Here is a 27,695-nt window from a genome sequence, read left to right as displayed (position 1 = left end):
GGATGGATTGTTTTCTAATAAAGCTTTGGCTAAATGGTGAAAAGTTGAAAGAAAATTCATCTAAACAGGCTAAAACTAGACTTGACTATGACAGAGAATACAATTAAAATATAAATCGAGAGTTCAACGATCCTTGGCTGTAGGGGGGCCCCGAGTGGTAGAGTGGTCTAAAGTGCTCATCATTATGGATCACATCCATCACACCTCTGTCTGCATGGGTTTGAGTCTTGGGCTTCGCCAATATGGGTATGTGAGAAAGCTTACCGGTAGCTTCTCATGGGTCATGGTTCATTCCAGGGTTTTCCCTGGTTCTTCCTCATATCTTGTAATATAGGTAAGTGATACCCCTCAAATGTAGAGAGGCCCAAGGATATCATAATAGGTAATCAAGGGCAGATCAGTGGAAATCCAATAATTAACCTTCAATTTCGATGGGTTGCCCGTGAATCAGAATAATACAAATTACACCACTATCTTGCTTTCTTTCCATTCTTTATCTCTTGAAAATTGTATCATTTTCCCTTTACAAATAAAGTAATTAGGACGAGTTTTAAATAGGTACTCAGCTGTTTTGTTTTCAGTCACAACGGCTGTCCATTGTGGCCGGTTCAGTGACCCGCTAATGCACGGTATTGACGTTTCTCATTTCTTAAACAATGGACAATTTGATTTGCTCTGTGCTTGGAGGTGTGTTAGTTTTATCGAATAAAATTTGGTTTAATGTATAGCTGACGTCATGACCTTTCTCACAGTATTCGCACTACGAAGTACAAGCAAGAACAAAGAAATGGGTAAGTTTTTTTCTTTTTACTCCAGTATTTCTGGATATTTTAAGGAGTGTGCTGTCAGGTAGATAAAACTATTCTTTCTGCATTAAATGAGCCCCAAATCATGTTTCTTGCAAGGATTAATATGCTGCATTTCGACTTAAAGATTCCAAGATAATCGGGTACCCGGAGTAAAATGGCCGCTATGGCGCATCACATGTGTTAGGTAGATCAGTGATAATAGTTTGTTACGTTACACATTTTCACTGAGTATGTAATTCAGCATTCATTCAATGGAAACAATTCGCACAACTCTTAAAAAAAGTATGTTAATAATAACGTTGTTGTTTCTAAACTTTAATTGGGGATGCGACTTTACCAGGAAAATCCAATACACGTTTCACAATAAAGTGACATAACCATGAATAATCAATCTGAACGAAGGTTCTTCTATTTTGTGCTCTTTTATTATGATATTTACTGTCAATTTAATTAATATAATCAGTTATTCATTAGTTTATAGTTTTAAAACCTGGCATATATACTAATTTAAGTATTTGAAGGTTTGATGCCATTTTGCAGACCCCCACCCCTCTGCTTTTATCTAAATTCATGGCAATAGTACGTGTTAATAAGTATTACTGGTTTATTAATGAATTTTCAGTGAGTATAATATAAAGAAAATTGAAGATGTCCTTGTATTTGGAGCATTTGCTATTAAAATAATTATAAGGACTTGGCATTTGTCAACAACCTAGTCCCTAATTTTTTCTTAAATGGCTAAAATAATGTTAAAGCCCCTTAGAAATTGAAGAAACATATGAATGTCAACATCAGTTTCAGACAGTCATAAATTCAATTATCGACAAAACTCAAATGTTTAAAACATGTTTGATACAAATTTATATTTACTAATTCCATACAGTTGATTTAATTTTTGAGCTAAATTGTCTTTCAGATGTGTATGCACAGCTAGTGTTTCTAGAAGGTGATATTCGGTTTGAAGACACGAATCATCCGATTCCAAACTGGCCATTTCAGTCTCTGGAAAGTCTGCTCACGCTTGATCCACCTGTGTCGTCTGGAACTTTGGATTATTTTAAGAATATATATGCATATGTTTAAGATTGTAACTGGCATCATCAGATTTTATGACCTTTTCAAAAATACAAGATTGTAAATTATTTCACAAAATTCTGCATTGTACATTATTTAATATACATTTTCTAAATTGAGTGAACTAACACATGCATCTTTTTATGCTTGTGTTAAGAAATATAAGTATAATGGTTTTGTATTATTCAAAGAAAGAATATTAAATTACAAGAAAAGTTAGGTCCATATTTTTGGATTATCTCCCCATAAAATTCTGAGAAAACTGAAATCATTTTTCAGTTAATACATAGGAAATGTAGATATTTTTTAAACATGTTTTTGGTGTTTTATTCTTTAGGTGAGCTGTAGATCACTTTGAAACAGTGTTTACTCTGATTAACAGTGTCTTTCTATTTTCTGGTGATGGACACTTGGACATTGAATTTTTGATAGAACGAAAAATACTTAATGTAGCATTTTTAAGACCATCTTTTGTATTTGTTTGCAATGCTGTACATCATGAAAGTAGTATTTTCTTTAGCAGTGTTTGTATAGATGAAAATATGTAAAGATAACCTACAAAAGTGAGACAATTAGTGAAATATTTTGGTTGATGAACATGAGAAAATGCTGTCTGTTTTGAAAGATTTCATTATTTTTCAGATTTTTAACACCGTTTGTAAATAAAAGTAAAGTTACCAGAGTTGTACCTTTTGCTCAGATATATAGTACTGCATATCAAGATTAAACTAAGAAAAATGTATAGACTTTGGATAAAGTGCAAAGCTCTAACAAAGCAATAAATATACCAAAAAAGCTAAATTTTGCATATTCTTGATTCGTTTTTTTAATGAAATATGTCATTTTTAGGAAGCATTCTCTAAAAATGTACAACAGATAATGCTGTGATATTTTCACATGAGTTTTAGAATGTTGCATAGTTTGTAGTACTTTATCTATTTGAAAGAACTTCATCAAATAAAATAAATTTTTAAATCTGAAATGGGCTTTGTATGCTGTTTTTACTCGTGGCAATGGGCCTCCCTATCAAATGCAGACAAAACCAGTGGATTGTTAGCAGGACAGGACATCACAAGAAAAGATACACTGATAACACACCAAAAAAGCGCAAAAAAACAACATGTCAATTAAAATTTGATAAGGACAGGCCAAATCCGAAATAAAGAAGCTGAGAGTGATTTAGAGTGATCAATAAAAACAATGTGAGCTGAACTGAGCATTACATGCTGAGAGTAATTTAGACAAAGTGATCAACAATGTGAGCCAAACTAAGCATTACAAGCTGTTTAATGCAGCATATGCCACAGCAAAGCAGAGAAAACCTTTTTTGACTTCGAATTTCTTTGTGATGTTCAAATCAAAAGTGGTGTTGAACTCTACACTGATCACATCAACAGAACTGCATCGTAGATTTAACCAGCTGTATATCTGACATCCAACAGAAAAATGTCATGGATAAAATATCCAGAGCTGAATTCATATTCATCCTTTCAGAGACCAGTACTGATTCAGCAGTTATATAACATGAATGCATTCTTGTTAGGGGGCCCTGAGTGACCAAGTGGTCTAAAGTACTCACCGTTATGGATCACTGCCATCTCACCTCAAGTCTAGGGCTTGGCTGATGTTGGTACATGAGAAAGCTTGCCAGTAGCTTCTCATGGGTCAGTGATTCTTTCCGGGGTTTTCCCGGGTTCTTCCTCCACCATTTATACTGGCTGTCATGTATAGCCTATCCTGTGCTGAATAATGGCATTAAACCCTTCTTGTTAGAGTTGTAGACCCTGAACAAAAAAGTCCAAAAATAAGACAAAAGGTGAAATATGCAGTATATTTTACATGTCACAGAGCCATATTGCTTGCATTTAAATCATGCAGCTTAATAAAAGTAAACATTTTAACAGTCATGTCTTCCACTATTCTTTCTCATTATGAAAATGTGGACAAATGGGTTTCTTATATTGACAAGTAAACTTTTTAAATTACTTGCCAGTGGACAACTTGATTTTGAAAAAGTTTATGCAACTGTGTAAAGTTACCCTTATATATATGTATGTTCATTCTTCAGTCCATTAGGTCTTGGTTAAGTAAGAGGTCTTGCTAGGAGTCTAGGACTCTTATTTTACCAAAAATAGGAGTCCCACCAGCAAATGTTGTAGTCCCCTCCCAGAAGCTTAATGGACATATCTGAAGTTGCTAAATGTCCAGATGACAAGAACCAGTGGTTGCCAATTAGTTTAATATTTCAAATTCTTGACATCATTGACATATAGCTCTTGTTTGTCTATCAGAGTGAGACTAAATTTTGTCTATCCAAGGAAAAGTCCTATTCTATACACTATTGCTAGGCATCACTCACTTTATTACACTTGGCTACTGTTCCATCTGAACTATCAGTTTGAGCAACTTCTAAACCTCATTATAATCTTTGTCAATTACCTTTTAACTGCTAAATACTTATCCAAAGTTGCAAACGGCATTTTCTCTAAGTCTTGATTTTGAGGTCACGTGCACTACTTATTCAACTACACACAGAAATAGCACAATAATGAAAGCTAAAGTTGTTTATTTGATGTACTCTTATAATGACCACATGTACCTCTCTGGGTCTTTCTGCCTCCGAATTAAATCACTGTAAATATCAGTACATTTCCCACCACTTAACAGCCAGTTGAAGTCTTTGAACGTGCCACTCAGCTATTGCATCATGTTCATTTGATGTACCCTTATAATGACAGCATGAACTTCTGGGAGTCTTTCAGCCACCTAATTCTGTCATTGCAAATATCAGCACAGTTAAAATGATCAATTGATTAATGTATTTTCCCACTCAGCAGGTGGTTGAAACAAGGCTGGCAATCCTATTAATTTGCCACCCAGCTATTCAAACAGAGGACTCCCATGTAAGTGACTTTCTTCATCCCAGAAAATTATTTTGCGTCCAAATTCGTGTGATTAAGTGTTTCTGAGACCTCTGTAAAGTTTTGCACTTAGGTCAGTTTTTTAATGCATTTTTGGTTATAAGCTTCTGCACTAGAAGTAGGTCACTGAGATATATAGTTCAAATGTTGACAATTTTGGTAATGATTTTAGTTTACATATGTTTTCATGCCCCACCTTTTATTGGGATAGACAGATTTGTGTGTGGACGCTAACTAAGATCAGTGGTTTGCTGAAGGTTTTCACATTTTAAATCTCATTTAAGCTGCAAACAGATACAATGATACCTCTCTCACGAGACCACCTCATCTTTACAGAAAAGCATTCCATACACAAGGGGTGGTCTCTCTCAAGGGGAAGGTGACCACTGCATCACCTCTGAGGTATGAGCATCGTGTGTAATGTACAATGGGGCAGCTGACTGGAAACCATGAAGAAGTGAGTTAGGTCAAAAATTCTCCCTGGAAACCAGGACATGTTCCAACTCTTTAGAGCCATCATTAGGAGGACATATCTAAACTTACAATTGCTGTTTTAGGTTTCTTTTGCTCTTCTTCTCCGTGCTTTTTATTTATAACATCTTCCAGCTTAGCTTCATCCCAGTTCTTGATATTATCTGTAATATAATACATTATTTATAACATCCTTCAACTTAACTTCATACAGATATTGACATCATTTTATAAATAACAAAATATTTCATCACCTATAGAAAACATCACTGCATGACATCACATCTAGTAACACTACAAAACAACACTGTTATGTGATATCACACCATCTAACACTACAAAATATCACTATGACATCACACCTAGCAACACTACCAATCAACAACATTACATTAGCAGTAAAATAAAATAAGAGTACAGGGCTGAAATAAGTGGTAATCCACTAGTCCAAGGCAAGCAAATTTCCTGTTGGACTAACAGCTTTCATAATTTTGACAGACTGAAGGTTTGTCAATTTCAAGCTGTCACCAGTTACAGTTTACTCAAGTTATCATATGTAGTTTTCAAAAATCTGAATGACTGGACAGAGTCAATGTGCTCTTGGTGCTGAAAATCAACTGATCACCTAGACAGAACAACTGAGGATTTTACAAATCACATTTCAAAACAAGGCTATTTAAACCGTCACTGATTTTGTTAGATTTATAAGGCAAAAATGTAAGTCAAACATCATCAGTCTGAGTTTTGTCTGACTTGCTCTACCACATATTAGATATCTTGACATATACATTGGAGTGGGAGATCAAAAAGTTGGAATTTGCCTAACCTTTGCGGTATTGGTATAGTGTTGCTGCTTACATCGAGACCTAGCAAACTTATACGACATTACAGAGTCCTCTACTTGCATAAAATCAATTAAAAAATAATTTATCTTCTCAGATATTTAAAGCATTATTTTGTTGACAGATGAGATGAAACAATACATTGACAAAATCTGAGCTGGTTCTCTCCATGTAAAAGTAATATCCCCCCTTTCCAATGTTGTTTTACAAAAAAAAAAACCTGAAAATATATGATTCAAGTCAAATAATGTTTAAAAAAATATAAAAATAAAAGTTACATAATTTTCAACATATTCTGAGAACCACAACTAAAAACTTGTTGATGTTTGTAGCAACCTGGAAAAAAAAACCTGATTCACTGTGTAGAGAGCATACATGAAAGCTGTGGTCATATGATAATAACCAAAACTAGATGTGTTCTGTGTCTGATGAATCTGTCAACAAATTAAAACAACAAATATTATACTATCAATTTCTAATTGCTGAGAAGATACATTATCTTTGTTCACTGTAGCACAACATTTGTATAAAGAATTACAAAACAATGAAAATATAATGAAATCTTCTCACCCTGCTTTAACTAGAGCACAATAGGTACTGACCTACTGTACTTACCGTGTTTTCGGACACCGTTTTTTTTTGGGAAATATAATATTTAAATGCCTTGTAAGTTTTCGGACATTGCTCTGTTATAATTTTTTCTACAATTTATGTTTTCGGACACAATCTAGGAAGATCTGCTGCTTCGTTTTATTGTAAAATTCACAGCGTGTTTACCGTTAATTTATCTGATACAACATTCGCTTCATTTGGTAGCCAATTATTTATTGTGATCATGAACTTCCATGAACTAATGCCGCACACCTTGAAAGATTTAATTATCATTGTATGCTTTTCCTTCAATGTGTCCATGGCATTTACAACCCAGTCCAATACAGTCTGTTTGCTGGCTGTCTTGATCCATCTGTTGCTGATTTCATTAGATGATATTAATGCATTTGTAGCATCCCTGATGTATTCCGTCCAGCTGCGGCGGAGGTAGCTCTTGACAGGTTTATTGATGCTCACATCAAGAGGTTGCAATTTGGATGTGCAGCCTCCTGGTATTATTGCTGGCACAACATTTCCATGCCGCAACTGTTTCTTCACGTCATCAGTGATGTGAGCCCGGAACGAGTCCATAACTAATAGTGATCGCTCTCTTCTGGTGAATGGCAAATAAATTTCTTCAATCCATCGCAGCATTAGCGTTTCGTCCATCCATGCTTTCTCTTGAACTGCGATAATTCACCCTTTTCGTGCCTTCAGATCTAGCTGTCTCTTTCCCTTGAAAATAATCATTGGGGGTAATACGTCGCCAGAACCTGCAACGGCTAAAATGACAGTAATGTGTCTCTTCTTCGTGCCAGTTGTACAAATCAGAACGCTTTTTGTTCCTTCTTTGTCCACCGTTTTCCCTGGCACAAGCTCAAAGTACATCATTGTCTTGTCCATGTTAATAATAAGCTTATTGTTAAACTCGTCCTCCTCAGGTCTATCCATCACAAACTTGTGGAATGAAGTAATCTTTTCTACCAAATCCTTGGGTAAACGTTGGGTAAGAGAGGTCCTGCTTCTGAGAACAAAGTCATGTCTTTTCATGAAACTCTCTCCGCATGAATGACTGGCATGGAATTTGCTCTCTGGAAATTCTGTTGAGACAAGCTCCTTGGCATATTTACATATTCCCAACAATGACTGGAATTTGTAAGTCATGCTGAGTGAGCACCAATTGAGCTATCTTATCATCCATAGCTTTTCCATATGAAATGGGTTGTCCACACTTAGGCAAATGTCCGTTCAAGTTCAGATCGGCCAAAAAGTCAATTTTCATCCAGGTACTCACCATGTATTTCGGAATCTTGAATTTTTCTGCTGTAGGTCTAATTCAGAGACATTATGCATTGTTAACGATATCCTGCTTTTGCTTTAATGTATAATGTTTATATGGACCATGTACAGAACCAGGTGGAGCACTCTCGGGTTCAAGATAATCAGACTTGTCATCTAGAGCAGCTTTCTTCGGGGGCGGTTCTTTTTGTGATGCATCCTCAGAATCATTAATTCGAGGTCGCTTCTGTGGCCTGCATACTGGCCTCTTTGGAGACAATTTAGGCAAGGGAGGGTCCCTCCACGAACTAGGCAGTGCCTCCTCGCTTGTTGCATAACGTATGCATCAAAATTATTACAGTATTAACAATATTATGTTTCACAATGACAGCTATCCAGTATATAAACTTTTGATAGTGGTGGGTATTTTATTTATACTTTATATTTTAATAGCTTGATTGGCTAACAAAAATATGATTGGTTGTCAGTGTAGACATTGTTACACATGAAACCACTTCAAACAGGTGTGACAGTCATGGCTTTGATTAGAAACCATGACCCCTGCTTTATATCATTAAACAATACATCGGTGAGTCGGTATGGATTAGTAAAATTCATTGGCATTTTGCAACAAAAGAAACCCCTTATCCCTGAGGCATTATATACCAAGGTTTAAACATAGTTACTGTTCTATTGGTAGTAAACATCTTTGTAGATGATAAATATTGATTGTAGGTGCTAAATGTTCGGTACATTGTGTGCTCTTTTAATGAAATCCAGATGGCTGCATTTTATTTCTGAACACACCTGTCAAAGAAATCCCACAAGTTTTATTATTAACAATTATCGCCTAGACACCTTGAAATCTCTGACATGCATCAAAACAATCTTTGGGCAGTCGATTGTTTAGAGTCAGCAAGCTTTACTCATTTTGAAGCTACCCTTGGCTAGGTGGGAAAAAAAAGAGAACCACAACAAAGAGATCACCTTAATTTAAAAAAAAAAAAACAACATATTAATCACGCAGAATCGTATATTGCAACTTGCTTGTTATTTATACCCTTCCTATCCGTGCATACAACACTCACCCCATATGGAGCCTCTCACCCTTGGTGCTCTAAGATTAGCCATCATACACTGTATCGGTATTTCTACTCTCGATACTAATATCTTAAAAATTATAATTCCAAAATCTTTTTATTTAGTTAGCATTAATATCTTAATTACACAGAAATTAAGCTTGTGCGCATTTGTAATGTAGAATTTAATGATCACCGATTAGCAGAGGGTTAAACTGTGGATTGCAAGATTAATAATATGGTGATTCTTTTGGAAAATACACACACAATCGTGGCTCTGATTTCTGGTGGATGGACATGTATCACATAGACAAAACAGGCAAGTAATCCCTGTTTTTCATTCATTATCCATACTTGTTTTAGTTCATGGCAGCACGTCATCATGTGAGCTAACGGTAACTTTGTTACAGACATGGGGGGGGGGGGGAATAAATCTATCTCCACCTGTATGTTTTCGGACACCTAATTAAAGAATCTGATATGTATTCGGATAACAAAAAAGTAATTATTTGTTGCAGTCCAAAAACATACAGTAAATACGGTAAATTTTCTGTCTAAGGAATTAGAATACAATGAAAATATAATGAGAATCTAATTATCCTGCTTTCACTATAGCACTATAGGTACTGGCCTAAAACCTCTATGGAATTACAAACAATGAAAACATTGCGATCTGGGCATTGTTAAACAGACTCCTACATACAATTTACAAGCATCTATTTTCCTCACACTGCCCCACCAATGTTCTTCCAGGGGGTGCCATTACTCAGTCTTGTATCCTGCCATTATACGACATTGTATCCTCCGTCTAGTGCATTCAATGACACATTTGTACATGATGTATATTAATGTCATATTTTAGCTTCCGATCAGGCAAAGGGCATTGCCTGTATGTTCCATCTCCCATTATCACGTTTTTACCAGTTTTAATGGTAAAAAGAAAACAGTAATGGAAATTTAAAACATATCATTTTTTACAAGCCAATCTTTCGTGTTCTCAGTAACATAAATGCTAACATTTATCAACCGTTTTTTCAAAAAACCCTATTTCTAACTTAAGGCTGAGTGAGAAGTAAGCAGTGAGGTGATCATGTGTCTGATACTAGGGAAATCCAAACATCTGGGTTTGGGATCAGCAAGCCTCATTTCTATCCCCCATGTAACAACCCTAAGGTGGAATTTCACTATCCCCCACAACTACACAAGACTTCTTCTAAAAGTTCAATCAATCAAAATCAATCAATCAATCAATGTCCATCCAAAACAAGTTTTAGAGTACTGATGCAAAAATAAATGAACATACCATCTTCATTTTCATCATCTCGCACATCTTCATAAATATTTTTCTTTTCTCCTTTCCGCGTAAGGTTTAGATCGTGAGAGAATTTACACTTAGCACCTTTAGTACACTGGCCCTGTTTGAAGAAAGCACACACCACTGACTTTGGATCCACGCCTGTCAAAAGAAGAAAAAAATCAAGTGTTAACCACCGTGTACCTAAAGAATGGTTCCTTACTATACTACTGCCACTGTAATGATATACTTATAAAGCCACCTAATGCATTTCTGTCCCTCCAAAAATTATGGTATATTTGTCACTTAGTATAAAGCCCTTGAAGATATAGTTTCCCACCAATGGGTACATGGTCCCTCAGCATTAAGTTACCTCAATATACTGCTATCCTTCTATCAAAATGGAAACATGGGGTCTCTATATAACAACTCCCTATGACCTTCTACCTCTTGCAAGTAATGAGGGTATACAAGTCCCTCAGTATAAAACCCTCACCATACTGCTGCCACTCTTATATGTTAACTCATGTTTGCTCACTTCAATATACTATTGTTCCTGTAATAATGTGTGTATAATTGGGTCCCTCATTATAAAGGTCTTTACTAAAATATTAAGTTATTATATTGCTTCAGTCATACCTATTCCACTTTAATCTAATTCTTGTTTAATCAGTACCATGTAGAATGTCGTTTCGAATCATCAAACACTTTTCTAATTTTGTATACAATTATGAAATTTTGGTTGGAACACCCACCCCATTTTTAGGTGGCTGTAAATGTAATGCTTGTCATTCATACTGGAATGGACTAATGCACTATAAATGACAAAGAACAATGTTATACATTTCCATTATTTTCATTACTCTTCCTTCAGTGCTTTCTCTCCATGTACAGCATTGGTAACCATATACAGCATTGGTATTCATATACAGCACTGATAACCATGTACAGCATTGGTAACCATGTACAGCATTAGTAACCATATACAGCATTGGTATTCATATACAGAGCTGGTAACCATGTACAGCATTGGTAACCATGTACAGCATTGGTAACGATATACAGCATTAGTAACCATATACAGCACTGGTAACCATATACAGCATTGATATTCATATACAGCGCTGGTAACCATGTACAGGATTGGTAACCATGTACAGCATTGGCAACCATGTACAGTACTGGTAACTATATACAGCATTAGTAACCATATACAGCATTGGTATTCATATACAGTGCTGGTAACCATGTACAGCATTGGTAACCATGTACAGCATTGGTAACCATATACAGCACTGGTAACCATGTACAGCATTGGTAACCATGTACAGCATTGATAACTTACGTACAGCACTGTTTTTGCATGGTGTCTTCAGGTACAGCAAAGATGTATAGGTATTATTGATTGGTGTACACCAGTTACTGCAATAAAAACCCAATCTATCGTACTGAAACCCCCATTCACACCACTGCCAAGCCAACAATGTATACAAAGAAATAGGATAATATTGGTAATTACAGCCTGATTTTTACAGATATAATGTGAACAGTTATGTTTACTCATTTGTTGTTGTTGTTGTTGTAGGGTTTAACACCATTTTTCAGCACAAGATTGGCTACACATGGCGGCCAGTATTAATGGTGGAGGAAGAACCCGGGAAATCCCCAGAAAGAACCACCGACCCTCGAGAAGCTACTGGCAAGCTTTCTCACATATCCACATTGGCCGAATCCGAGACTCGAACCCACGCAGACAGAGGTGAGATGGCAATGATCCGTAACGGAGAGCGCTTTAGACCACTCGGCCACTCGGGGCCCCGTTTACTCATTTGTGTGTCAATGAGTCAGACAGCAGACACTCTTGTAGCAATACTGAAAATCTTTCAATACCGACTGAAAGAGGACGAGTAGATGACAATAAATGTATCTGCAACTATCGGGTTGGGGTAGTGGGGTAAAAAGCTTGCCAGCAAATGAAATATCTCTGCAGACAGGAAAGATGATCATATCTTGGCAATGTTGTCATAAGGATGAGAAAATGACAACAAAGATTTCATATCCTAGTAATAGCTCCTGGGTGATGGCTTCCATCTCTATCTCTTGTTCAACTTTGATACCTGATGTTTAAATAAGGTATTGTTGTATGAAGGGTGATTCCTCTGCATATATATATATATATATATATATATATATATATATATATACACACACACACCAAATTCTATAGAAGAATACTTGATAATAGTAGGAAGAATTACTATTTAATACAAATAATATGATCATACAGGTTAGAGAACTTTTAATTCGTACTCTATGGAGATTCAAACTGAAGTCTGAGGGTAAATGGCACCCATTGCCTGACCCGCACACAAGCCCATATTCCCTCACGACTAAGTACACATCACCATAAAATGATGCTATTAAATCAGTGTTAATTCTGCCAACTATCAAGCATTCTTCTATAGAATCCAGGGATAGCACTTTCCATTCTGTCTGGTGTATATTTATAACGCTCTATAATTAATTCTATATACTTTGATTTCTTTCATAGGAATCCAAAATGACAGTAGATAGATGAGAATTAATTACAGTAGAACCGGTCTTGAAAAACCACCACTTGTGCCGGTCTCTCAAGACAAGTGGTCTCACATAGCATTCTAATTTCAAGACAGGTTTTACTTACTAGGTCGTCATGTGAGTGTGTCTGCTACACACAAGTGCATATAACACCGATTGAGTAGCATCATTTCTTGGTGATATGTGTTTAGTTGTGAGGAATATGTTGTTTTTTTGTACTGATTACTCCTAACAAACTGCACAGAGCCATAGGAGATATACGTCTGAACAATTTGTGGTTAGACTTGATGTAAAAGTGAGTATATATGATACTTCAAGCGGGCAGAAGTATACATAAGGTCTTAAGATTCAATTAATTTCTGCTTTTCATAATTTCTGTATCTTTAATGTTGAAAACAAAAACTTTCATTTGCATGTTATTGCAAGTCTTTCTTCATATACTGTGTGTATATGTGATTTAGATTTTTAACGTAGCTTTGACAATTTTTCAGACACAACACTATGATGCCTGCAATGTGGCAGTTGATAGTGATGTCTAGCACTGATACATCATGCCGCAGACATGAAGTAACATGTCCCACCCATTCACATTATCCTGACACCAGGCTGACCAGTCTTAACACTAACGTCTTAATGAAGAGTGCCAAGCAAGGCAGCTGCAAGTACCATTTTAAAAAGTCTTAAGTATGACTTGACCTGGCTTCGATCCTTGACCTCCCATATCCGAGGCAGATGCTCTAACCACTTAGGCCACCAAAGCAGTCCTCCTCATATACTGTATATGGACTAAAACATTATGAGATATGTGTATCTTCAAGTAGCCAAAGTGTAGAAATACATAAGTAGAGAAGAGGGATAACCAAAATTCTATATGCATCAATGCTAACACATAAAAAGGTAATAAAAGAATAAAATTTAAACACATCAATGAAGACTGGGTATGGTGGAGGAAAGGGTATAAGAAAATTAATTTTTAAAGGTCACTAAAATAAAGTTGTTGTTGTTGTTGTTGTTGGGCTTAATGCCATTTTTCAGCACACAATAGGCTATACATGACAGCCAGAATTAATGGTGGAGGAAGAACCCGGGAAAACCCCTGAAAGAACCACTGACCCACGAGAAGCTACTGGCAAGCTTTCTCACATACCCACATTAGCCGAATCCTCGACTCGAACCCACGCAGACAGAGGTGAGATGGCAGTGATCCATAATGGATAGTGCTTTCGACCACTCAGCCACTCGGGGCCCCTCTAAAATAAAGTATGCGGAATCTGTTCATTGCACCCCCCATATATGTTAAATTGGTAAAACTTTTAAAAGGCCAATAGGTACAGACAAGGAGGTAACTTGGTATATACATGTAACTGCCAGACATCATGCATGCAATGCTAAAACCAAGATAACAATAATTACTCAATAATATATTATTCTCAATTACAAGAAAAATTTTATTTCAAATTTTAATATATAATAAAAATTTTTGGAAAAGTTAACAAAAATATACATATCAATGATCAAAGACAGGTAAGTCAAAACAAGTAAACAAAATCAGCTGCAGCAATGATTCACACAGAAAGAAGGTCTAACATCTTTTTCAATTTTAAATATTTGATGATCAACACATTTTTTAAATATCAAATGACTGACATACAGTGGCAGATTGGTGCATCTTTACCAATCTCCAATTCAGGATAGAAACTGATTATCCACTGACCTTTCGATACAGTTTGTGTGACTGGTTTGAACAAAGAATTCAATTCATCCTGTTCCTTCTTCTTCTTGGTTTTGTCTTTGTCATCGACCTCTTTTAGCTGCAAGAAAATATGTCAGTGTCACATGTTATACCAAGAAAATATGTCAGTGTCACATGTGATACCAAGAAAATATGTCAGTGTCACATGTTATACCAACAGTCCTGCAAAAGGTCTCACACTGTACTATCCAAAGATAATTTCCAGGAATCGATGATAATATATATCTTTCTTTTAACTGCTGAATGTTTAATATTCTTAAACGATTACAAGATTTCAATTCATATTGGTTATAGTATTTCATTTTGGACCAATTACACAGCATTAAAAGTCATTTGATGAAACCCCATGTCAAAACAACAATCCATGATTCAGGGGGAGTTGTGAAAACAAGTTGTACAGAAGTAGCAGCAATTTCAAACTTGTCCTGATAGACGGACAAGAGACAAAAGACCATCCCACAAGTTTTTATGTTTGATGACCATCAGAGCTAGTGGTTTGGGAGGAGTAGCGGTCACAAGCGTATGTTATTGGAAGTACATATGTCAAATGACAGTCAGCATTCCATCTCATAATCTCTTCTAAACTATGACCAGCAGAGCTAAAAATTGACTCTTGTTGACCAGATGTTTAAATCTTCTTTCCAAGGGGAGAAACTAGAGCTGCCCCTGCTGCTCCTGAATACCCAATCAAAGACCCTGCCTGGGATGAGCAGTGTGTTTCATCGCAATCCCTGAATACCCAATCGAAGATCCTGCCTAAGATAAGTAGTATGTTTCATCGCAATCCCTGAATACCCAATCGAAGACCCTGCCTGAGATGAGCAGTGTGTTTCATCGCAATCCTGAATACCCAAATCGAAGACCCTGCCTGGGATGAGTAGTGTGTTTCATCGCAATCCCTGAATACCCAGTCGAAGACCCTGCCTGGGATAAGTAGTAAGATTCATCACAATCTCTGAATACACAATCAAAGACACTGCCTGGGATAAGTAGTGTGTTTCATCGCAATCCCTGAATACCCAATCAAATACCCTGCCTGGGATAAATAGTGTGTTTCATAACAATCTCTGAATACCCAATCGAAGACCCTGCCTGGGATAAGTAGTGTGTTTCATCGCAATCTCTGAATACCCAATCGAAGACCCTGCCTGGGATGAGTAGTGTGTTTCATCGCAATCTCTGAATACCCAATCGAAGACCCTGCCTGGGATAAGTAGTGTGTTTCATCGCAATCCCTGAATACCCAATCAAATACCCTGCCTGGGATAAATAGTGTGTTTCATAACAATCCCTGAATACCCAATCGAAGACCCTGCCTGGGATGAGCAGTGTGTTTCATCACAATTCCTGAATACCCAATCGAAGACCCTGCCTGGGATAAGAAGTGTGTTTCATTGCAATCTCTGAATACCCAATCAAAGACCCTGCCTGGGATGAGTAGTGTGTTTCATCGCAATCTCTGAATACCCAAGCAAAGACCCTGCCTGGGATGAGCAATGTGTTTCATCACAATCCCTGAAGTAGTTCAGAAGTAGCAATAACAAACTTACGCTAAGAATGGATATCAGATGACAGACAACAAACAATGGATGGAGTGCCAAGTTAAACAAGGGCCATAAACCTGTCAAATCTTGTTGAGAATGGCACCAATTGACCTTGACTTGTGTCTTCTTAATAAAAGCATCATACAAATTTGGTTTCAATCGATGAAGTCCATCAAAAGTAACTTAGCATGTACAAAATTTTTGATAGACAAATGCAATGAATAGACATAGATAACACTAAATGTACCACCATGTCGGCCAATTCTGCACGTCGGGTAATTCTGCGCGACGATAAAACATTCCTGTAAACACTGGATCACGTGTTCGTTCTGGTCATAAATCCAGTTTGTATCAAGAAAGAACGATCATCCTTTAATTAAGGAAAGTGTTTTTCATAAAGTGTACAAAAAATCCCACATTTCTACTCTAAACGCACATGAAAATGTGATTTCAAAATGTAAATATGAAAACTCACTCCATGACCTTTTTGAACTTTTAACCCAGAAAATCCTATTTATTATGTATCTTTTAGAATCATACAAATAAATACGCTATATATATATATATATATATATATATATATATATATATATATATATATATATATATATATATATATATATATATATTCCAGTACTAACATGTAATATGTAATTAGACCAAGGTGATTTTTAGTGCTAATATGTCATAAGGCTCATGGATGATTCTATTATTAGTTATGTCTGACAACCCCAAATTCTGTTGACAGCCTGATAGTTATGAAACGTCCCAATAAAATGTCAGTAAATCTTGTTTGCCAGAAGTTTTCCCTCATTTCATACATATCTGTTACTGGATCAGAACTGTAATTTTACCTTTTTGGCATTATCATTACAAGATGTTATCTTAATCTAACAAAAGCCTGGCATTGCTTATAAGTGCATTTAATCAAAATAAGTCTAGGTCCAAGCTGGACCCTAACATTTCTGGACAAATTACTTCTCCAGACAGAATAGATGAAGCTGGTGAAAACAGGGTAAAGTGGGTTAGGAAGGTTCAAAAACATTCACTTTATACTGATATTTTCATGTCAGATTCATAAAAAGATGATTAATTATTACTGACCATTTATAAAAAAATACTGACAGAAAGTAAATACCAATAAGTAGATTTCGAAATTGGATCAGACTATGAAAGTTCAAGTAACAACACTTTTAAACTGGATTTGCCAGGCAAGGGTCCCACAAAGCTTTCAGCAAAGTCCCAAAATGCTTCCAGTAGGGTCCCACAAAGGCCTCAGTCCATGAAATTTTACTTACTTATGCCAGTGACCCATCTCTGCTCATTTCCATTAAAGAGTCCCTGTTATATTAACAAAAGTGCCAAGTCTTAGTTTTTCTGTATTTTTTGTTCTGTATAACTCACCTTGCTACTCTTCACATTGCCAAATTTGACTTGCTGCGTGACAGTTTTGATGAATTTTTGCTGCTTTGCCCCCTTCTTGTTTTTCAGTCCAAAGGTCTTGTCCTTTAAAAGAAATATAATACATATTTGATTAAATTCGTCATTGCAGGATTTTGCATACAATGGTTTGATAACCAATGGCATAATGTACAATAAAACTGCTAGAAGTTAAATTTAATAACACTGCAGACAAATATGTTGACTCTAAGTACAGAATTTGTGTATCTGAAATTTCCATTTGGACTCAATACTGCAAATAATGACAACCTATCTTGGATTGGACACAGAACATTGTTGTCAAGGTACCGGGGATCGTACTGGGCTTTGGCAATGTCGCGAATTATGATATTTTTCCTTACTGACCACAAAATATACCACTTGCAATGTTTTTGGCAACATTTTTGGTTGTTAAAAACTGTATATAGTTTTGGGTTTGCAGTTGAGAAATTCAAAGCCACCATGACAAGAAGCCACAATCTTTAGGGTTCTCAATAGATTTCCAAACTGAAGAGTCAGTTGACCCTGGACCCCAAGATCTCAGGAGTCAATTCTTTTGGACAGTCATGAGCCCAGAGCTGTGATTCTTCGTTATTGGTGGAAACAAATGATGGCTAAGATTTACTGTCTCAGTACAGTATATTGTAAAAAATATACAATCTCATTTTTGTAAAAGTGTTTCTAACTATATGTTATTGTGTGTGTATATTATAAATAAAACAGACAGGATTAGTTTATACTTTATTATATTTTCAACATATTCTATTATCAACTGCTCAAATCATTTTATATGCAAAAATATACCCATACAACTATGAAGGTCTTATATTATTCAAATATCAAGTATGTACATCACGGTATTGTCAGTTCACTTTTCCACTCGTCCTTAAATTTTATAACAAATTTCGGAGACTGACCATTCTTCTTCCCCTCAGAGCTGACACTATCTTTGTTTTTTTTTGAGTCTCAGGGTTAGAAAATTCATCACTGCCAGGTCATTAGCAAGACAGAGAAGAAAATATACTTCTTTGCGCCATTGTGATTTTATAGTTCTGTTGTATGCACTGAGTGTTATGTCCGTTAATTTTTTTCTGATTGATCCATTAATTAGAACATTTGAAGTTTTTTTTAAACATTTGCCAATTTAAGCAAATTAATTACCAATAAAACACAATCCCATGCTGAAAAATAGCATAGCGAGAAGCCATATATTCCTGTTTTGTCTAAATGATTATAATTTAAAGCAGAATCAAATAAATGCCAATATTTTATCACAAATCAGAAACAAATCCGGTGAAGTCATAAGTGATTCTGAACGTTTAAACATCACGCTAAATGAATGCAACTTGCCAATAAAACAATTAAAGTTGGTCCACTTCCGTTGACAATTTGCTTTGTGAGCCGCCATAATGATATGCTCTAGTTCTGACCAGTTGATTATAATTTGATGTCCAAACATACCAATGCTGATATTTGATCAAAAGGCAGTCCATTCATGTCATAATTGTTTCCTCCTCCTCTATCCTAAACTTCAAACTTAACCTCAAAACAATCCAACCTAAGTCAGTTGACTCTAAGCCTGACTTCAGTGAACTGTTAACTCCACCCAGTTCATGTACATCTTTCATTGGTGTGAATTTATTGCCAATCAAGGTCTAAACGATTGTCAAGCAGATGTCAGTCAGTGCCTCCTACAGTACATTTGTTATGGATAGTGTACTCTTAGTAAGAAACTAAGCTGGAAGCAAATCAATGGTAATTAAGATTGATGTTCCAGCCCAAATTTATGTGCTGTAAAAAGACGCACAAGTCGACATTTCTGTGAGTCAAAATTGTTTTTTTTTTTTAAAATTCCAAGTGTCAAAATCCGAGGTTATGCAGTTATTGAAAACCCTAAAACTTAGATCTAAAATTGCATTGGAATCGATTGTTACATAAAAAAGTCCTTTGTTCATATTGACAAACAAACACTAACACAGCATTGTTATATCATAATCCGCATATGCTGATGTATGGCTTGAGTACTGTATGCCGTAATATAACCAAATAGTCGTGCTACCTGACTAGCTACAATTGACCCCCTCTGAAGGCAGGAATGGGAATGACTACAATCCACCAGACAATGGCAATTTTTTACCTTTTTGAAAAATGTACCCCAAAAAAATTAGTTTTGCTGAAACTTTAAAAAAAAACTGATTACCTCTGAAGCATCAATCTTTCTGTATATATACAAAGCAAATAAAAAACAAATTCTGTTTCTGTCAATGTTGTACATTTGATGTTGCTGCAGCAATAAAAAATGGGCAGTTGTTTGATCCTTCAAGGACTGCTTTTAGAAGCACCTTAAATAACACACGAACCTTCATCAAAGCAAGCTGAAGACCTTTGATCAAAGAAAGTTGGACACAAACTTAAATAAAAGGCTAGCAATGTTTCATTTTTCATAGTAATTGGATCATATTTATTGTGATGTGAAAGTCTCCTGTCTGCAACAATAAAGTTCATGCTTACGATCGCTACCAATGGCATCATAAAACCCAAATTAAAGTTCCAATATTTTTTGAACAATTGATATCTGGCCATCAGGTTAAATGAAGGTGAAGTATCTTACAAGAAAGTTAAACTTTATAATTTGCTCACATTTTCATTTCCCAATGAATAGCTTTATTCCCTTGGTAGCCTTGGCATCATGGTAGTTGTTTCTGGATGACCAAATTCTAGGCCAGTTTAATTACACGTAGCACATAAACACCTATACAGCCACATGATAAACATAAGAGTGAATTATTCCATGAAATGTGTTTCCTGCATTATTCCCCCAAATCTGAATATTCCTTTTTACACTTCTGTGCTGATTGTTTAAACTTCTTGCTATCCCTACTGTTTTCAAAGTATTTTTTTCTTCATTTGGCACCATTTCTATAAAATGGCATAAGCACTAGCTTGATTATGCAGGTGTTTTGCATGAAAAATATGAGCTGTTTAAAGCATCTGAGGCACTAATGTAAAAGTTTGACTGGTTCCCCAGACCACCTCCACTGACCCTAGCATGAAAGCTGGATCTGTATCAAATAAAGACAAACCAGTCTCCAGATTTCACTGCAACAATTATATACTTGTAGTTTTGGCTGTGATTCTTTATGTCTGTAACTTCAGGGTCATTTCAATACGACTTGAGTTGAGATTTATGATTATTAGTACTAAGTAGGAAGAGAATAGTACCTCTATGAGCTTATCAAAGCAATGGAAACAAGCTGCCAGCAAAAATAAATTTAGCAATGTTCTTAACATAACATCTTTTTTTTTTTAAAATGAGACGCATTAGTCAGCCTGGAATTAACACTTACAGAAATGGGAAATTGATTGGAGAAAGTTCATTTAATCAACTAAAATTTTCAATGCCATTTCAAGCTGAGTGAGTGAACTGACAACCCAAGGATCTGAACACTGTACATATGTATATAACATGTACACAAATACAAACAGCATAGGTTGTGCTTTGTACCATAATGTGCTGCTGATCATGGCCAAGTCTGTTTGCTTGAACTCATTATTAGAACAAACAGTGCAGATTCTTATATTTTAACACGTAACTAAAGATCTGAATATGTCAAGGCTATCAGAGTAAAGGGCCTTGAATAAAGTCAAGGCTATCATAGTAAAGGGCCTTGAGAAAAGTCATTCCATGGCAGTCAATCCAGGCAACACACAAAGTTATATCATGTATAGGCAAGCAGATTAAATTGCTTTGACTTAGGTTATTCCATAACAGTCAATTCAGACAACACATGAAGGTTATACCATGCCAAGGCCAGAAGATACAGATAGAAGTGCCCAAGGACATACCACTGTAGTTGAAACAGGCTGATCCTATGGTTAGAATCAAATTCACTTTCACAAGTCCAATGCCTTAACTGGAACAACTACAATATTCCAGTTGGTTTAAGATGTGTTTATTTTTGAGTATCTGAATTTCACATGCTAGCTGAATACAACTGTTGCATTAGATGAATACCTATTAGAAATCACGTCAGCTGCACAGCAGAGGAAAAATGGTTAGAGTCATGAGCTTTGGTCCAACTGAAACCTCATCATGAAATTCAGTCAACCGTATTTTCCATATACACCTCTCCCTCGATAACTCGCGCACAAAGGGGTCAAAAACATAGACCGCACTATAAGTGAGGCGTGAGTTACCGAGGGAACTCCAAAAATTGAGGAAAAAAAATCACTTTGACATCGAGAAAAACTGACGGGGGGGGGGGGGGGGGCAGCGGCGGAGACGGCGTTAGGGAATTGGGCTGTTTAATGACTGAATCTTCATTTTACAATCATGTTGGTAATAATTTTTAATAATGCGCTTTTTTCAATTAAGTTGTTCGTTATTCTGTTTAAATGACATTTTTAAAAAAAATATCCAACATATGAAAGATCATTCCATCTGGTTTGAAAACCATCAAGTGTACGCGAAAGATCTGTGTATTACGTCACTGCTTTTTGTTTTCTTGATGCGTCTGATTCCCGAAGTGGTGTTTAATAGTATCTTGCCAAACTGGTAGTCCATAATTTGGGAACTAGACTAACTGTTGATACGCCACCAAACAAGATTCCCTTTTTTCAAAAACACGCGACATTTATTTCGTGACATGTCTACGTCGAAACTCAATTTTTTATTGTTCAATTAGTACAATGTTAATGTCGTGATATCAATGGAAGTAATAATGAAATGTCTTATCATCCTTGAGGATATCTCTAAATGGTCCATATCTGTGAAATCAAGCTCAATATTTTATGAAGTATTCATTTCACTTGGCTGCCTTGTTATCGTTGATCAGAGTTATGAAATAGTCGGTTAATTTAAGGTAGTTTCTGTTACATAAACAATAACGTTTATTACAGTGTTCGATTGATCAAATGAAGTGAGTTCACCTGACATATGACCGAGGCCGCTAGATTTTAAGTTAGTCCAATTTGTGTGCCTTTTAATTTTTCTTTTATTAAACCTCCTTTTATTTATTCAAAAGACATAATTAACGTGAAAATACAAAGGAGACTAGCTTTTAATTCAGCGCAACAATGCAACAAATACTTCCCTAAGTCAGTAATCAAAACACGGTCTGCACTAAATCAGGTTCTCAGATAAACGCTTGCGGACATAGCTGTTACGGTAGATTGACGCATTTTACGTTTAATTACATGAGGACACATTGCATTTATGACGATTACACTTAAAAGGAACTAAAAGATGGAACTAGAACACAAATTTCAATTGACAAAAATTTTATTTAATTTGTATTTATTTATTAAAGTACTGCCTCCACTCGGCGTGACATTTTCATTGATCGAAATTTCCTTACATATCGTTAATTGCGGTGTACTATGATTGTCGTTTGGAAAGAAAATGTAAAAAATTGTATGAGCTATTTTTAAATTTGATATTTCATAGTGTTGATTAAAATTTCCAGGTCCTATCTACTGTTTTCAATGATAAAACGAGCAATACATCCAAGTTTCCGTTACCAATTTTGATCGCGATTTTCTTCAAGTTCAACAAATAGGGATAAATTTTTTGGGTATTTTCGAGTTTAAAAAATGGGATCCACGCCTGACACCGCATTATAAGCGGGTTTGCGAGTTATCAGAGCGCGAGTTATCGAGGGAGTGGTGTATATTGGGACATGATAAAATAAATTTCTTTCTGCTTCAGGAGATGTGTTGCCACCAATAGTACTTTTTTCACTTCATAACAAAGCTAAATACATTCATGCATCAAAAGGATAGATTGTACATGTGCAGGAGAAGGATTGGGTTGATAAGATGCTGCAGTGTTTGTTAATTTGTAGGTCGGGGGGGTTGTATAGTTTTACTCAGAGCAATTCTCAATTTAAAGACTAAAAAGGCGAGCTACTTATTCACGATTGCTTAAGATGTGTTATTTGCACAGATATATTTTGTTTTGTGCTGATTCTTCACTTTTTGTATTGATATGGAAAAAGTATAGGTACATCACTATATCGATTAATTTTCCCCACGTTGATACTGATGGAAAATTTGATGGTCTGATGTCAACTAATCATGAAATCATGTAATGTTTGCAGAGATAAATGTCCGCAACACTTCAGTGTGCACTTTAGACACTTACTTTTATCTCTCTCACCTCTTGAGTAACCATTTGTTGAAGGGTCCTTTTGGTGGTATGTACAGAATATTTCTGGATCAAATTCTACATTTGATGACTTAAAAATCCATGTGGAATAACACAACCCTGTCATGTGGCCATTTTGAACTTTCATGGCAGCATACTGCTGTTATCAAATATCACTAAGCATCTAAACCTGGGGTGTCAAATATAAAGCCAGGTCTCTTGTTAGTGTCGAATTTGTGTGCTTATCATAATTCATATGTGTTGCCAGAATGAAGTACATTTATATCAAATCTGGCCCACCACAGCAAATGAATTTGACATCCCCGATCTAAACTCTATGCTGGTATATTTTGGATTGATCTGTATACAGCCAAATTGCACAGTTTAATGAACAGGTAACATTAGACCCTTAAATCATGCATTAGTAGCAACTCAGGCTGTGGTTGGGCACCGATTTATCAGTGGCAAACTATATAATTAAATGTATTTTATTGATATTTTTAATTCTGAAATCAGTTTTTAAGTTTCTAATAAAATTAGCAATTTCTTAGCTGAGTCGAAATTGGCAAAATGCCCCAAAATCTTGATCCCTTATAAACTTCATTCTTGGTTGATCATTTAAGTTTCTATAGTTTGAATATACCTTCCTATTCGTTTGCACCCCAGTGCCAATTTAAAAAACAAAAAGCATAAATAAGATAAAAAATGTACGGAACCTAATTCATTCAATGATTTATAATTTTTAAAAACTCGATCATACCCAGAGAGCCCTAACACCATTATTGTCTGCCTGTTTCATACCAAAAGGTTTTCAGTATAAAAGACAAACCAGCTTGCCAGTCATTCCTGCTCCTGAACAAGTCCATTTTCAGTGATGGGGTGGATACAAGACTAAACGTTATAGAAGTTAAATACTACATTGTCTGTTTCCCATATTTACAATGTCAAATCAAGCAAAGGAAAGGAATGACTACTACATGTGGATTTAACAAATAGTGCAATTTCTATGTATGTGCGTGCAAAGGGATAGAACTCTCAACCTTATGGTGATTTACAGAATTATCCAGCAGTTACCAAATAAGATGAACCATGTCACTCTTGTCTAGAAAATTAGACTCACCCAGTGTACGCAATATAGTGCCATGTTAGTATGGAAACTTTTCTAAGCATGGAACGTGCAGATGACAGTGATAGGACCACTCTGGTCAGTCAGGTTAAAAATTATAAATCAATGAATGAAGTGTTCTGTGCATTTTTATCACATTAAAGATTTTCGTTATTGAAATCGGTAGGTGGGTACAAACAAATATTGATGCAACATTAAAATTTAAATGTTTATGTAATTTGTATACATATAATGTCAATGCTATTTGACTTTTGTATATATTACTAATGGTGTTATTTGCTGATCCTATCAAAATAAAAGTATTATTATTATTATATGTACATAGGTTAACATATTGACAACTTGGCAATGCAAAAATGCCCATTCTATGGATTTCTGCTGGCAACGTCCAGACGCTAGGCGACATAAAATTTGAAATGGTCACCAAAAGTTTCAAGTCGATCGCCTACAGCTGCCTGGAGCGCTGTAAATATCAGGGTCAACGCTAGAGTATTATACAATTTGCACGATCAAGTTAAACGCTCTGACATCACATGTGGCGTCTTCATTTAAATTCAAATCGCTAATACGATCGAACAACCCTATATGTTTCAATAACCTCAATGACTTTCTCTTTCTTCTTTTGATCTGTCTTTTTGGATGGCTCATTCTTCTTTGGAGGCATGGCATGAAACGTGAATTTTTACGCTGAAAAATTGCACAATCGTACAATTTTCAGACAGATTTAGAGCCCAATGGCGGCTATATGTAAAGTTATCAATTGCGCCCGAAATTCGTATTAACAGAAGTTTTTTTTAAAGTCATTAAACATATAAAATTACAAGTATAAACTTATTTTCGTGAAAGGTTTTATTTTATCTGGTCAAAAAAACAATAATCGCCAAAAAACTAAATCAGGGATACGAATGAAAAAGATAGGGGCCTACCTAAAGATATAAAAATTGAAAACGAAGCAGGGTGTAAAACGGAATGATTCAACTAAAACTCGGTACGAGCAGTAGCACTTCTTCTTCTTCTTCTGAAAAATAGTTACAAAATGTAAATAGCTAATTGTCATTGAACCACTTTATTGAGTAGAATTTGTACCACCAGGTACACGAGCGTCACTGATGATGGAAAGGGAGTCTAATAGTAAATTTCACTATCCACGTCGTATTTAATATTAACCAATTAGAACTAACTATAATAAAGACCGAAAACTAAGGCAATTCAAGAATATATATATATATATATATATATATATATATATATATATATATATATATATATATATATATATATATATATATATATATATATATATAAAATTTTGAATCGGATACTACACACAAAAAAATGGTTATAAGGCCTTTAAAAAGTCATACCTTATCAAAAGGCGACGCCAGAATGTGTCATACATATTTGATATAATGTAAACACAGACCACATGTGAAACACCGTTTAATATTATGTGAACTCAGACCATTGGTATAGTGCTATATAAAATTATGTGAACATGGACTACATGTTTAGTACCATTTAATATCAAATGAACACAAACCACAGCTATAGTACCAATTAAAATAATTTGAACATAGACCATACTAAAGTACCATAAAACAGCATTAACATAGCTATCATGTTTTTCATAAACATTAAACGGCAGTAGTATAAGACATAACATGGAGATTAAACGTGAATCTGTGTTAAAATGTGTCTGATGATTTAAGGATCAAATGGGCATTTAACATTAGGCGGTATTTATTTTTATTGGCGGCACTTGGTGGTACAAGGGAAAATTAACATTTGTCCACCATTTTTCTGTGTTTAGTCAGATGCATTTAATTAAAAAGACAAAGAAGAAAATATCAAGGAATATGCATAGTGTGCGTTACTTAATAATTAATGTGTACTGGTTGCTTTGATGTTGATGCATTTGTGTCTTATAACACAGTTCGTATAATAGTAATGATTATAGTAGTAGATCAAACTCTACCAGGGAAAAAAGATAAGACAATTCAGCCTACCTTCTGAGCATATTGAATTGAATCAATCAATCAATCAATCAATCAATCAATCAATCAATCAATCAATCAATCTATATATATCTCTCTCTATATCTATCTATCTATATATCTATCTATCTATCTATCTATCTATCTATCTATCTATACCCTGTTGCCCCACCCACCCACCAAATCGGCCGTGTTCAGGATTGACAGTTCAATTCATTATATGAATAACAATTCAGCTTATGCTCTTTTATGTCAACTTCAGAAGGAGTTGTATCCATTGTGGCGTTCTACGAACGCTCTGTTATGAGTTGGGGGTGGGGTGCTCCCAATATTTATTTGAATTACTATGGAACTCCCACCCTGGCTCGTTTTTGTAGGAAGTGAAATTGGTGATAGAGAGAGGTAAAGCTCCGAGCCCCCAGTCAGCAATACCGACAATTAAATTACTGAGAACACAAAGGTGAAATTCAAAAGAATAACAATTTAATACAATTTAAACGATATTAATTTCTCAACCAATCTTCTTCCTCTCGACCATGTAACAACCTATTTCATCACGTGAAGCAGCAGGGAAGGTGAACAGACCACTTGGTTGAAATATAATTTGCTTAAAACAAAACATCATACGAAAAAAGTATGTACTTTGTTTACATGTGTGAGGTCGCGTCTTCCCTGCTGCTATTAATTTAAAAAATTATTGTAATAAATAATGGTACATCCGGAATCTCACACTGCAAGAATAGCTCGAGAACGATTA

At 35.5% G+C, this 27,695-nt stretch overlaps 1 protein-coding gene across 1 annotated transcript in view; it reads right to left on the bottom strand.

Annotated features, from left to right (window-relative positions):
- LOC149789621 (zinc finger CCCH domain-containing protein 15-like) overlaps positions 1-25,696 on the bottom strand; it is a 51,104-nt gene extending 25,408 nt beyond the window's left edge. Inside the window, exons 1-5 of the mRNA XM_089971648.1 lie at positions 25,543-25,696; positions 17,638-17,739; positions 14,651-14,747; positions 10,369-10,521; positions 5,348-5,439 (exon numbers count right to left, since the gene is read on the bottom strand). Coding sequence (XP_089827774.1) covers positions 5,348-5,439; positions 10,369-10,521; positions 14,651-14,747; positions 17,638-17,739; positions 25,543-25,608 — 510 coding nt within the window. The 5' untranslated portion in view covers positions 25,609-25,696. The remainder of the gene's footprint in view (positions 1-5,347; positions 5,440-10,368; positions 10,522-14,650; positions 14,748-17,637; positions 17,740-25,542) is intronic.
- Between the last annotated feature and the right edge of the window lie 1,999 nt (positions 25,697-27,695).

Source organism: Sinohyriopsis cumingii, chromosome 10 (assembly GCF_028554795.1).
Source record: "Sinohyriopsis cumingii isolate HCF-2022 chromosome 10, ASM2855479v2, whole genome shotgun sequence".
NCBI classification, from domain to species: Eukaryota; Metazoa; Mollusca; class Bivalvia; order Unionida; family Unionidae; genus Sinohyriopsis; species Sinohyriopsis cumingii.
Note: the sequence above shows the minus strand (reverse complement) of the source record. Positions and strands in the feature narration are given on the sequence as shown.